Source organism: Dufourea novaeangliae, unplaced genomic scaffold, assembly GCF_001272555.1.
Source record: "Dufourea novaeangliae isolate 0120121106 unplaced genomic scaffold, ASM127255v1 scaffold101, whole genome shotgun sequence".
In the NCBI taxonomy this organism is placed as follows: Eukaryota; Metazoa; Arthropoda; class Insecta; order Hymenoptera; family Halictidae; genus Dufourea; species Dufourea novaeangliae.
Window position 1 is genome coordinate 1,613,221 of NW_015373989.1, and position 14,265 is coordinate 1,627,485.

A 14,265-nucleotide genomic window follows, 5' to 3' on the forward strand; every position below is an offset into this window, starting at 1 on the left:
GATTGGAAAATAATTGCTAATACAATTAACTAATAGTAAAAAATTGGCGAAATTGGGTCTTTTTTCTTCCTAGACGATGCAGCATCGCGAATTGTTTAAATACAATCATCTAGCAGTACTAACAAGGTGGGGTCCCCAGTTGTAACATTGACTTTTTAATAAGGTTTATCACAGTGATAGAGCTTGGAATTATGAAACCAATATAATACTTATTTTAGTTGCATAAAGTTGCAAGATATTTAATGTTAAAATTGTAGCCTATATGTATACAAGATGTCTCCAAAGTGGTAGTGCAACCTGGAAGGATTTAATTCTACAAAGAAAAAGAAATCGAAAATATACAATAAAATTTTCTTGTATGATGCTTCGCTTTCAAGACAATCAATTTTGAAATTCATCTAATACGTATTACGTTGACAGTAAGTAGAAACGGGATGTAATGCTCAGACGCGTTAATCAAGTCCTATTCACTTGCGCATCCAGCAGATTTTCAAATTCAATTGTCACAAACACAATGTTAATCCACATTTTCGACCTAATTTTCTATGTAAACAGAATCACATTCTATTGTGTTGTACCACCAGTTTGGGAACACCTTTTATATAGTCTACAATTTTAACCCTTTGCACTCGACTGTCTCCTCCGAAGAGACAAAATGTATGGAAAATTAGAAATTCCGAGTTCAAAGAATTAACCTTAAATATCTCATAAACTAATGGCCATATACTACTGGAACAAATATCATTCCTTTCACAATTCCACGTTTCACCACTATGCTAAGCCTCACTAAAAATTCATCGTTACACCTGGGAACCTTTCATTATTCAAAGTTTGGGGCCCTCTACTTACCAGCCAATTCAATCCAACAGATAAAAAGTATCACCCCAAAACAGACTATCAACAAAACAGCGACAAATCGATGTATCTCTGTTTCAGAAAATCGACAGCAACGCGACTCAGGTGACCCTGACGAACCTGGAACTGGACGCCGCCGGGGAGTACAGGTGCGAGGTGTCGGCCGACGCGCCTTCATTCCACACGGCCGTAGTTGTCGCCACCATGAACGTCGTCGGTAAGGGAAGCCCCAGCAGCCGGTGTTTATTAACTCGTAGTGGAACTTTACGCGGCGATACAAGCGATACGAAAACGTGTGTCGCCGTTACCTTTCTCACACTCTCTCTCCCTTACCTCTGTCTAACCTGAGGCTGTGCAGTTTCGAACTGCGAATTAATACCAGCCACGGCCTGGGGTGGACTTAAGGGCTTACGCGAATCGCTGTGGACCGAGCCGAAGATAATACTGCGGGTACACGCGGCGGGAATGAACGGGAATTAGATGTGTTTTAGGTGAAGGAGAATTAGGTTAACCGTCGATTTTTCTTCTTTTTCTGCCACGTCCTTCTCTTCTTTCTTTTTTTTTTTATTCCCTTTAAATTTCTCACGTTCCTCCGAATGATAGTAAAAGCGATTAGGGTTAGGCCACAGGGTGGCTCTGATGAAGTTCTCTGGTTCTCATCCCGACGTTTTCGGCGACACGCCGTCTCACCCCGTTGCTCATTAATTTATCGGCGCATGACAAATTGCAGGGCCAAATGGCGCGAAAGCTGAAACGCCCGCCGGATAACAAAGCTCTCCTGGGGTGGCTGGGTGGGGTGGATTAAAGACAGTTTCGACGCTGTGTTCCCGGGACGTTTAGGCGTTTATGCTGTTGGTACGGTAAATACACCTAGCTGGGAGAAGAGAGAACACCGTAAATTCGGGGACCGCAGCGTTCGTGTCTCTCGTCGCATTGTCGCGGGGTGCTGAATGGAGGCAAAGAAAGCGACGAACAAATAGCGAGAATTACCATCCCGGCTGGATCCCACCGCCCCTGAACGTTTATTATATAATTGCTATTTTATCGGACTCCGGGACACCGGTTTAATGATCGTTTTGGGACCCCGTTACCGTTCTTCGGCCGTGGCCCTTTTGTCCTTGACTAAGCCGCGGGACAAAGAAACGTGATTAAGCAATAAATTTCGCGCGCGGAATAGTTGTAGATCGCGCGGAGGTTTCGCGAGAGGAGAAACTGTTGAATGAAGAGCTCGCTTGGAAGAACGTAATTAAGAAGTTAATAAAAGGGGGATGGGGAAAATGGCGCAGGGCGGACTCTGGCCAATGATAAGAGGTCGGTTGAACGTCTTTGTTACGGCAAGTTGAACGTGGAAAGATATCAATGGGAACGGTAGAATCAGTATTTACGTAGTTGAAGTTCGACCTAGCTTTGGAAGATGGTAATTCGATTTTTGTGAATGGTACGTTATAAGGGATGCTTCCTGTCGAGTGGTACTAATAAATTTGGAGTAGTTGTTTTGAATCAGACGTGCTTCAGATTTTTCTGAAGGTTTCGTTGGTTTATATTATTTTTATCGAGTGGTTGCAATTGGTTTGTATTATGTATTAGGCATATTTATAGAAGGAAAAGATCCAATTGGTTTTCTTATTTTTTTTTTTGGGTAATATTGTGTTGTCAGTAGAAATTAATTTCTCTCCGAATTAGAGCACTGTTAGAAGCAATGGCAGGGCTTTTTAGGAGGCTTTTACAGATTAATACGAAATTAAAATAACAATAAGACGAAATCAATGCGATGAAACTATAGTAAAAGAGTAAGTATGAATAAATTCATAAGAAGGGAAGTTCAGTAAAATATTCCGCAAAAGGCAGGTTAGAAATACGTACGTTACGAACCACTGAAAACGAAAAACGGTGTAGGTACTTGACTCACAGAAATTCCTTTCAAAGCATTTTTTAACACGATGGAAAAACTTGGCTGAAAAAGAAATATCTTGACACAGAAAATAAATGAAAAATGAAGAACCGGTCCACGTTTTATGCCAGAGGCAGAAGATTATATCAGTAGAATAAACGTCATGCAAGACATAAAAATAATATAGCATTTTTTTCAATATAAAAGCATATTTTTCAGCTCTCTACTATTTACGTGTAATTTATCGTGAACAAATAAAACAAAGGTTTAAATATACGAATTTCAATAATAAAATATGCTAATATATAAATTTCAACAATAAAATATGTTAATTTATAAATTTCAATAATAAATATGCTAAATAAAATCAATATTTCAATAAACGGGGGAATTTGTAATTCGGTAGACATTCGTCTCACAAAAGAAATTTCACGAAAAAGCCAATCTTCATTCAAAACAGAGTTCTTCAATTTTCATTAATTTCCATATCCATTAAATTACAGACGTTAACTGCAAGTAGGTAACTTACAAGAATTTCCACTTAATTCCACTTGCAGGACTGACGTACAGACGAAAATCTCGCGGAGTATCACGCTGCTTAAATCGAGACTATAATTCGGCTCACGGATGGTTAACACAAGTCGAGAACTCGGTCTGCTCAGCAGAAAATCTTTCCAATTTCCCGGGGTTCTCGCGGTGTCTTGCATTATGGGAATATACTTAAGGCCCCCGCGAATCAGACCGGAGCGTTTCAAATCAGGGGTGAAACTTTCACGGCGATTCTCGATCCTTCTCCTGATTCGAAAACTCGGATGGAAAAATTCCAGCTAACTTTCCCGCGGCAGAAAGAATTTCGTCGTCAGAGACATCCTTGATATTTACGTTTTCGCGTGTTTTCGTTAACGGCGCGGCCGGGAAGCACAGAAAGAGAAAGAGACGAAGCTTCCGTAATTCCGCGATGAAAATTCGCCCTGACTTTTCGCCCTCTGGAAAAATTACACGGGGAAACACTCCCGTGGATAGAAATATGAACTTTTCCCCTTCCATAAGAACCAAGTAAAACAGGGGGATGATATTTTGATAAAACGACCGTCGTACCTCGCGTATTTTACAGATCTAAACATTTTTAACCCTTTCATTCCTACTGTTGCCATATGTGTACGTATTCTAAATTACGGAATAAAGTAAGTAGCAGTATCATATATTTGTTCATATCTGTGAGTATATAATAGTTTCCTTTAGTCTTTTATAGATGGTGTAGCACAAATTTCACTGTGCATTTCAAAACTTATCGGTGAAATAAAATATTATTAGTCCTTTGTTTTTTTCATTTGATGGAATTCAAGTGTTGAGCATTATCACGAATACAACAGAAATGTACAAAACTCTAATTTCTTTCAAATATTTCAAGACGGTCCATAGATCAAAGCTAAGAAAAATTGGGTTTTATATTATATAGAATAATATTATAATGGGAATTATTACATACAACTGCGATAAATGTAGAAAAAGTTGTCAAACGGCAACAGATAAAAAATAACATTAGACAGTATCAAAATATTAAAATATTCCAGTGAATCCTTTATATGTTATGTATGGTAATATACACAAAAATACAAAAAACTATTTCTTCGGTAATTATTAAATAATTCAGTAATGAAAGGGTTAACGAAGTCAATGCACGATGGTAAAAAACTTGCACAACCGTTCGGAAGGTGATGGGAGTGAGATCTACTACGGGTTTCCGTTCGTTTTTAATAAATCCAAAATTTTCGCGGGAACAACCGTGTATAATCTTGTACCTTGCACGGGGCAAAAAGTGAATGGCTCGTTTTATCAGCGCGCGCGCGGGAACGTTTTCTAGTTTTTTTGTTTCCACGGTACAGGGAAGGGAAACGCTCTCTTTCTCTTCGTGTGCTTTCTCGCCGTGTTTGTTCTCTCCGACGGATGTGCGTGGGGGCGGTGTGTAGTCCTATCTACGCCGCGGATGTTTTACATGGAAGTCGAAACGAACGGGGGTGGAAGGGGAGGAAAGGAAAAAAAAATAGGTTCTCCGGTGGGGGGGGGGGTTAGAAAAGAGAGGAAAACATAGATGGTTCAAGGGGCTCTTACGGCTCATAAAAGCGATGGGATACGACGAGAAAGGAGCCACGAGGATCCTCCTACCTGTAACCGTTCTCGTTATCCAGCTTCGAAAGGGGTGGTGGGAACGGAAGACTCTCAGGAACTTGTTTGGCGTCGCGCTCGATCGTTTGCCTATCCCCCTCTTTGGTCGCCACGTATTTCCCTCCCGATACGGGACGATACACTAGCTCGTTTATGCATGTATATGTGTCCGTGTGTACCCAGGCATCGCGAAAAAATATCAAACGCACCGGTTCGAAGCGTGCATCGACGAAATATTCGGCGCAGCCGTGGCTAGATACGGCTGAAAGAGAGTCCCGGGACAATGGTGTCTCTCTTATGAATACATTACTCCGTGTATCGAAACGCGAGCGCGAATTGCCAGGCATAAAAGAAGAATTTTTCATCAGGCAACATAGGGAACGTGAGGTGAGAGGGAGAGAGAATGAGAGATAGAGAGTGTATTGGTATGTTGGTGCATCTGGGAATCTTGAAAACTTTTCATCCCTTTTCGGTGCGATACACACGAGCAACGGGGTGGCCTGAACGTCAAAGCGGCGTTTCGAACATGCCTCGCATACTTCCGTTTCCTCACCCTTCCCACATCGACTCCACATCGCCTGTTCCTGTATACCTGGGCGTCTCTTGTTCCGCAGAATTACCCTCTGAAGGGCCAGCGATACACGGGTTAAGGAGGAAATACCAGATTGGCGATATGCTACGTTTGAACTGCACATCCGGACGGAGCAAACCCGCGGCCAATCTCACCTGGTACATCAACGATCGACAAGTACGAGGGGTTTTGGTATATTACTGTGCTATCCTGATAGAACGTCTGTGAATTCCGCCGGCTACCCGCAAGACGTAACTGATCCCCCTTCCTAGCATTTCAACGTGTTTCCAGGAGCTCGCTGAACGATGAAGCTTGTACTTAGACGGTTATTATGTGTAGCTGTCTGTATGATACACTCTAGATATCGTGAGTTTTCGGTGTTTTTGTTCGTGAAGACCGAAAGGCTATTTTGCGTTGTCGTTGGACGGATTGGGATACCATTTTGCTTTTGTCAGATGAAGATTTTCTGAGGTACAGTGACTGACAAGTTTGTTTATTGATCGCTGTCACATTTGTTTGAACAAATTACGTATGAAAGTACAAATCGGGTTTCAGCGTTGCGAACAATTTATAGGGAAAGCGTGATAAAAGTAAAAATTATGGGGTAACGTAAATAGAAATTGCATAAAAATTGGTACAAGGAATTGTAATTTTGAAAATACGTATGTGAATTAACGCGTCACTGTACACTGGTGTTCCTATGTAGTGCAAGACTATTGCAAAATGTATAGGATATGCATAACAAATGCATAGCAAATGTACTTAATTTCATTGACTTTCATTTGACAGCTCTTATTTTGTTCCTATAAAAACTACATGGTTTTCTTTAATTCATTGACTGTTTTAAAACGGAACCGTGTCATAGGAATACATAGTCTTATTTGAGATCCTTTCAAATCGTTTTATGAAAATAACGTGGTATATGGGGTTTGCGCATGTCTTTCTTTCATCAAGAAGATTATATATTAATCCTTTGCGTTGATATTTAAACGGAGATGTCGCGTAACGTATGTTAAGTCCCGAGACGAAGTCAACGTTTGAATTATTCTTGGAGCGACATCAATAATTTACGTTCTACGTCATAATGTCAACGGATGACGATATACATATTTTAAAGACGTGACTTTTAATGTAAGATGTTAAAAAGAAATTCCTTAGACGGGTGTTAAAATGAACTTTACAAACGCATATATCATGAATATTCTTTAAAATGGATCATAAATGCTCGTAAGGGATGAAATTACTCCTTCGTCTATCTTCAATATTTCATAAATAACTAGGTTTTTCAGCTGAAATACAGGTTATAAAGCATGGTGACTATAAGTAGCTTACTGGTGCTGGAAAGTAGCTTATTCTGGAAACATAATTGTTATTTAAAAAGAGGGAAAATATTTGGCTTCCCTCGGTAAAGTGGCAACGCGGCGGAATAACATTTTGTACAAGCTTTCATTATTCGGCGCAGGGATTCCCCCCCCCCCCCCCCGTGACGACGAAGGATTCTTAACTTGTCTCGAACATTAACCTTTTGCGGTGTAAATATTTTCCCTCCGGGATCCACGGAAATTCCGGCTGACATTAACAACGGAGTTTGTTATCTTTTGCAAGCGAAACACTTCCCCGTGTATAAAAGGAGCAATCCGGATATTTGTATCGTCGTGGCTGCAGACGGTAAAGCGTTTCATCGCGACTTTGTCACTTTGTATTTCGAAATTTCATCGGTGCACAGTTCAATTTACCCCGACTGAATTTCCTCGTGATTCATTCGTTCATTTTCGAAATCAGAGCGAACCTGTGCTCCCCGTTTCGGAATAATAAAGAAGAATTCGCCCGGTCGAATCGTTCGTTTCGACGAGATTATATACTTCTTCACCAGTCTGCACAGTTTCCCATATACATACGCAACAACAACACCAACGAAACGCAATTGCAATCTCGATCTCGCTCTCGAAAAAAACTTTCCCGTATAGAATCCCGGTTTCGAACGTAACTCTGTTTGCCCGCCAATTTTTTTCCCATCCTCCCCCCATTCAGAAAAGAGTTATAGTCGTCCCAGTTCGTAGGATCGCCCTGTATAAATCCGTTTCGAAATTGCGAAACGGCGAGATGAGCCGCGACACGCGTTATATAAAAAAAAAAAAATGCACATCCACGTACACACTGTGCACCGATAAAAATTGTAATCAAATCGACAATTAGCGAGAGATACTTCTTCCCGTTTTGTTTTCGTATTATTTCGCACGCGAACATGCCACGCGTCGAGTATGAATTCCGTGACTCGCAAAAGGGGTAGTTTTACTGTTCGAGCAAAACATTCTCTCCATTACCTACAAACTATCCATTATTTCACATTATTTATACAAATACTAATTCCCTTTCATTTATTATTCATATACGCTCTCGATCCACAAGAAATTAACAACCCCCACTCCAGTTGACAGAACTCAACCCCCCAACCATTTCACCCCGACTTTCGCGAATAAAATATCCCCAGCAATTATACGTTATTTCGCATTATTTATAGAAGTAGTCATTTTCTTTCATTTCGTTGATTCATACTCTCGATTCATGAGAAATCAACAACCCCCACTCCACTCGATAGAACTTAACCGCACAACCACTTTACAACAACCTTCGCGAATAAACTTTCCTCCGTAATTACCTACATGGTATATAGTATTTCACTGTATTTAAACAAATACCAGTTTCCTTTTATTTCGCTCATTCATGCACGTTCTTGGTCCACAAGAAATCAACAACCCCCACTCGACTCGACAGAACTCCACCGTCCAGCCACTTCACACGGACCCTGTTGAATAAAAATTTCCCACGCCGTTACCTACAAACTACACATCATTTCTCATTATTTATACAAATATCAATTGTCTTTCATTTCGCTCCTTTATACACTCTCTCGATCCCCGAGAAATCAACGACCCCCATTCCACTCGACAGAACTCACCGTCCGACCACTTCACGCCAACCGTCGTTGAATAAAAATTTCCCCGGCAATTACATCGAACGGAATTATTCCGCGCCAGAAGACCACCGAAGAATCCTAGAAATAATCCACCGTCCGATGGCGTATAATCTCACCAGTAGTAGAACGCCGAGTGTACCGCAAAAGGTTAAGGCAACAATCCTTAAACGTCGAACAAGCGAGATTACCCCAGGTGAATTCCGTGCGGCTGCGAGGCACGATTAATCGTGGAAATGTGTCCCTTTAAAACGACACCGGCGGCTTAACCAGGGGAATTAATTATCGGAATTAAGTCGCCGCCGTCGTGTCCCCAGGGGTGGGTTGGGTTGGGAAACGCTGCGTTCGTGGTAGTGGTTGGCCGGGGGAATTTTAACAGGCGTTCTGCGTGATCATCGAAGGGGATTCCCTGGCTATCTCTAACCTGGTCTCTGCAATCCCGTGGTGTCTGTCCTTCACGGTTGGTTCCTCCCACTCCACCGTGGTGCAGCCGTTGGAGTCACACGTCCGACCGTACAGCCCCCTCGACACCAACGAGTCCGAGTGGCAGGTCTCCCAGATCGGCCTTCAGTTTCTCGTTACTCATGAGGACTTCACCGCCTTCGGCAAGCTGAAGATACGGTGCAGCGCCTCGATATACGACATATACTGGCAGAGCACCGAGGTCAGCAGCGAGGAGGACAGGCCAAGGGTGATACACTACGAGCCCGCGGCGACGATCGTCGGGATCAACTATCTCCAACCGCCGCCGAACTTCCAGACGGGACAGAAGAAGCCCGACGGACACGTCGGAGTGAAAGGTAACGGTGTACATGTCTTGATCGATTGACGGGGGAGGGGTGAGTTTGATGATTGGCAGGGCCGTTTCTGGATTGTTGCCCGGGCGCAGAAATAATATGGCCGCTCTTATTAATTTAATATTATTTAATCCCTTGCTCTATAACATTGAGTCAAACTCGTGTTGACGATTTCGAAATCGATTCAACAAAGAATATTATTCGGTTTTCTTTGAGTCGAAGTGAAATGCCACGTTGCTGACATTAATAATTAACTTTTACAGTAAAAATACAGTTGCGATAAGAGTATAGAATTCCTTTCGTTTTTGGGAAACCATCGACATCAATGTTATTTTGGAGTCTGCAGACGTTAAGAAAAGCGTAAGGCAAAGGATTGAATATTGCGGTGTTTACTTTTATATCTGTATAAAAGTATGTTTAATTAATTTTTATGTAAGCATTTTATGGCACAAAAGTATGTTTCAGTAGTTTTAATTTATATACATAGTTTTTTTAACAGTTATCGCGCAAAAGGAATATTTTATAAATATTATTTTCCTAAAATGAAACAGAAATCCTTAAGAAAGGAGTGGTGTTATTTAAGATGAATATTTTATTCTACATATAACTACAAAACTAACGTATAGTGTTTGTAATCATGATGTTATGCAAAGAGAGCTCATTTTTAATTTCATTAAATTCTGTTTGTTTAAAATTTTAGGAATCATCAAAAAAGTTTTAATTATTATTCATATTAAATTTTACATATAATAGTTTGCGGCCGCCCAGATGCAGGGGCACATTTTACATCCCCGTCAGGAACGGCCCTGATGATTGGGTCCCTTAGTTGGAGGAGATGCGATGTCCGTGGAACGAATACAGTAACTTTCTTAGGGTGTAACTAATATGAAACGTGCGTTTTTGCAAAAAATTTTGTTGTATTCGTTCATCAGATGTGTGATCCGAACATCGGTTTTCAAGGTTGGTCATGCAAGGATGAAGGAAATCTGTGGGTAATACTTTTTGTAAGTAAAATCTGTCGATTTTGCTTTTTGGGCCATCGATCTTAGGGCTGGGGTTAGTATACCAGAGAAATTTTTTATCCCCGTCTTGATTTAGGTGTCCTGACCCAAGGATTAGAAAAACAGAATAAATCCTGAGTGGCTCCTGAGTTGTAGATGGTACTTTCTGGTATTTTTTTTGAAGTTACTATATCTGTTCCACTGACAGGACACTGTTTGATAACGACATAGGGAGGTTGTAATCCCATTGGGACCATAAATGAAAACTCCGCTTGCCAGTCTGCTCCAGCATTCCTCCTTGGGGAGCATTTTCAAGTATTACTTCAGATATTCTTTCCGTAACATTTTGTTCAGATCAGTGTATTAATTTAATAATATTCCTCATCAGATTAAATATATAATTTCTTAAACATAGACATCTGAGACATTGGGGTCAATTTTGGTTCTAGGCTTGACTCGAATACCCACATATCTGACTGCAAGACCATCTGTCTTTACCTTTCATCACCTGTCTACACTTAAAAGTAGGTACCAGAGCCTACAGCAAATATTGAACAGGAAAAGAGTCCTAGGTCTAAGTATGAATATAGTTTAAGGTATCCGACGTACCCAGTTTTTCAGACAATTTTTTCGTTGCTGCACTTTCATATTTCCACAATCAATTGTTTAAATTATTATCAGCGTACCGTTTCACGTTCACTTCGACCAACCAATGTATAAGTAGGCACCAATACTAATTATAAAACGAAATGGAAATACGATTTCGGTCAACGAACCAGTGCTGGTTAACACTGAAAAATCTGTTTCGTTAAGGATTCACCGCACCTGCACCCCCTCGGACCGCATTAGCATCCAAACAGGAAAATTTAGAGTTCGAGGAAATTATACCATACTCCAGGCAGGGGGGGGGGGATAACCAATTATAAACTTTCTTAGAGAACTATCCCGACACGGACGCTACGTTTCCTAGCGACCGTTCGCTGATCTTTTCACTATTTCCGGACAGATTTCATACAAATTTTACGGATGTCTGTCTGCTTCCACTTGTGCTAGTTATGATTCACGAGAACTTATTGTCTCTAACGAAACACGTCCTCCCTCTTTTTCCTTACTTGATTCTGCTAATTAATATTTCAAGAGGGAATACTCTTCGGTTGAATAAGTATCCCAGCTCTCTCAGACGATTGTACGGTATTGAACAATAAAGTGGCGGTATAATTAAGTCCATAAAATGATGGTATAATTTAAATTCGGTATATCTACGGGCATAGCCAGGTTATCAGTCAGGTGGGAGGGCGGAACGGGGCAAAGTTTATCTTAAGTTAATTTGTAATATTACGTTAATTGGATTTTCAATTTATCTTCACGTTAAAAATATTAATTAATTTTATACTGGGGAGGAGGGTGGGAGAATTCGATTTTCCCCCTCGAAGTGTAATGGCCACTTTTCTCCCTCTAGGTGGGGGGCGGTTGACGAAATTGATTGTAAAGTAAATTTCACAATATTACTTTAAATGGATTTTCGATTTATTTTTACATACATACTATTAATTAATTTTATAATATAATAATTTTCTCGCCTGGGTGGGGGTTCCAATTTTTTCCATCTACAATAGGGCAAAGGCCACTTTTTCCCCTCTAAGGGGGTGGGATAGTACAATGCCTCAGCTCTCATGGCTAAGCCCCTAGTTACATCTTCCCTCAAATCCATTCGACGAAATATCCTGAAAGATGTTGGAGAATCGACGTCAGATTTTTATGAAATCATGAAGTATGTCCCATTCTGCTTCTTCGATCAAACCAGTTTCTTTCGACCATCCCAAAATCGACGCCGACACCGGTCGATTCGCCGAGAAATTTTGTCCGTCTTGTTTGTCCGCCCCTTCCCTCTGCGGTTCGGATAATCTGTTCGTGGCGAATTATCCCTGGTTAACGTCAAATAGTCTCGGCACGCCATCAAATAATTCGTTTCACGCCAGATAATCCCGAGGCTGCGGCCACGGATAATTCCCGGGCGCATTCCAGGATTATTTGTTGCGGCTTCGGATTATTTCGCGTCAAGTGAGCCGCGCTTTAGTGCCGTCCATGAAACGGGACGCCGTCGACCGGCTGCAAAACAACTGGGAAACGACGACGACAGCCAATGGTGTCGCTAACAATGCCTGGTCGTCGTCAGTGACGAAATAAAGCTAAATAAAATCTCGAGTGTGCACCGAATGAAAAAGTGGACGGAAAGGAAAGAAAGATGGTGGACGAACATCGGTTCCCCTTGCGCAGTGGTACGATGAGGTTATATAATAACACAATTCAATCGAAATCGTATCATCGAGGGGGGGTGGGATTGAGTGGCGGCAAAAAATGCACGGTTGAATTGGTCGATCGGAGCTTGCAAAAACTTCGTTTCGTTATTTGAGTTAGCTGTTTGCCTCGTTATAGACCTCGGCTCCTGGTTTCCATTTCGATGGGAACGATCCTCTTTCGAACAGACCCCCCCCCTGCCCTCCAACCCCTTCTCCGCGGTTCTTTGCCTCGTTGCGGTGAAAGTAAGTTATCTGATAAATGAAATATTTGCTCGTTAGATCGGGAACGATCATTTTGCGAATCAAAGCCTTCTGGCCGTCGGGCACAGCCACGCGCGCGTCCGATTCACGAACGAATTAATCTCTTCCGTGACGTATATTCACGGCAATGAATTGCATTGGTTTTGATAGTAAAACAAAGGGAGGTGTCCATGGGGCGGGGACTATATTTGCGATGAAAAGAAATTGTTGACTGGTCGGTTGCAGAACGGTATTTGACGGTGATTTTAATGAATATCGTGTTTGTTAGTCATGGATCGTAGTCAATTAATATGCCATCGTTTATGAAGGTATTTGTGTATACTGGAGGGATAAATTAGGTTATTTTTGAAGAGGACTCTATTATTCGGTTTTATTAAATGTTGTCTCGAGTGAAAACCGTTGGAAATGTTTTTTTTTAGAAAATACAACTTAACTATAATTACAGTTTAATACTTTAATAGAATAGTAATACAATAAAATTGAGCTTAATCAGTACTGATGTGGAATTACGTTGAGTTCTCAATGGTGAATGGATGAATCGTGTTTTGATCGTTTCCTTTTATATTCTTTCTTGTCGCTTGTTTAGTCTGGAGTTCTTATAATCGTGGGGCCCAGGTTCTTAGATACATTTACATTATAATTTGTTATTCGTTCTTAGACTGCAGTTTTTTTATGCAAAAATGAACTGCATTTGTAAGATATTTTATAATTTCAGAAAGACTAGAGTAAACGTAGGCATTTTTTTCTTCTCTTGTGTATCTTATTGGATTCGAAACGAAATAGAAAACTCGTTGCATCTCACAAAAGTTTTGTTTTTTATTCAATGTCATAGAGCCCCATAGGCTATAAATACATAAAAATCCATAGTCTATACATCACATTAGTGCATACATTGTTTAACAATATAAGGTCCGTTTTAGAAATAGAATTGCCGAAATCTTCTGTGGGTAATTGCATATTAGTTTTACATATTACTGCATTATGTTCTTACAAGGCAAGAAGTATATATACATATATATTCCTCGTCCATTATTTGAACTATTACAAATTGTAATATGAAGCTAAATAATAAATGACGACTGTAATTGGCGGTTCCAAAGCTGTAAATAATTCAGGTTTGAACCGGATGGCAAAGTTCTATTCACTTCATACCGTAGAATTTTAAATATTTCGAATTTTATATGCACAAGGAAGTTCACAATCTAAGTAGAGACCCAGAAAATGAGCCTTAATTTAAAAAGAACACTTTAATCAATAGCACAGCGTTTATTCTTGGATTCGTCAGAGAAATCTCTATTTCACAAAGCCTAAAACATAAACAATTTGCTCAGGAAATAATATTTCTCGGTCAATCTCACGAACTTAATTATTTCATTGTCAATTATTCTACTGTTCTATAAAGAGCATCGAACTAGAAGAACAACAGTTCTTCCCCGCAAACGAAATATT

The 14,265-nt window shown here is 40.5% G+C and overlaps 1 protein-coding gene across 1 annotated transcript in view; it reads left to right on the forward strand.

Annotated features, from left to right (window-relative positions):
- LOC107187647 (cell adhesion molecule 3-like) overlaps positions 1-14,265 on the forward strand; it is a 40,208-nt gene that overhangs the window by 21,465 nt on the left and 4,478 nt on the right. The window contains exons 3-5 of the mRNA XM_015575789.1: positions 937-1,072; positions 5,527-5,660; positions 8,948-9,257. Coding sequence (XP_015431275.1) covers positions 937-1,072; positions 5,527-5,660; positions 8,948-9,257 — 580 coding nt within the window. The remainder of the gene's footprint in view (positions 1-936; positions 1,073-5,526; positions 5,661-8,947; positions 9,258-14,265) is intronic.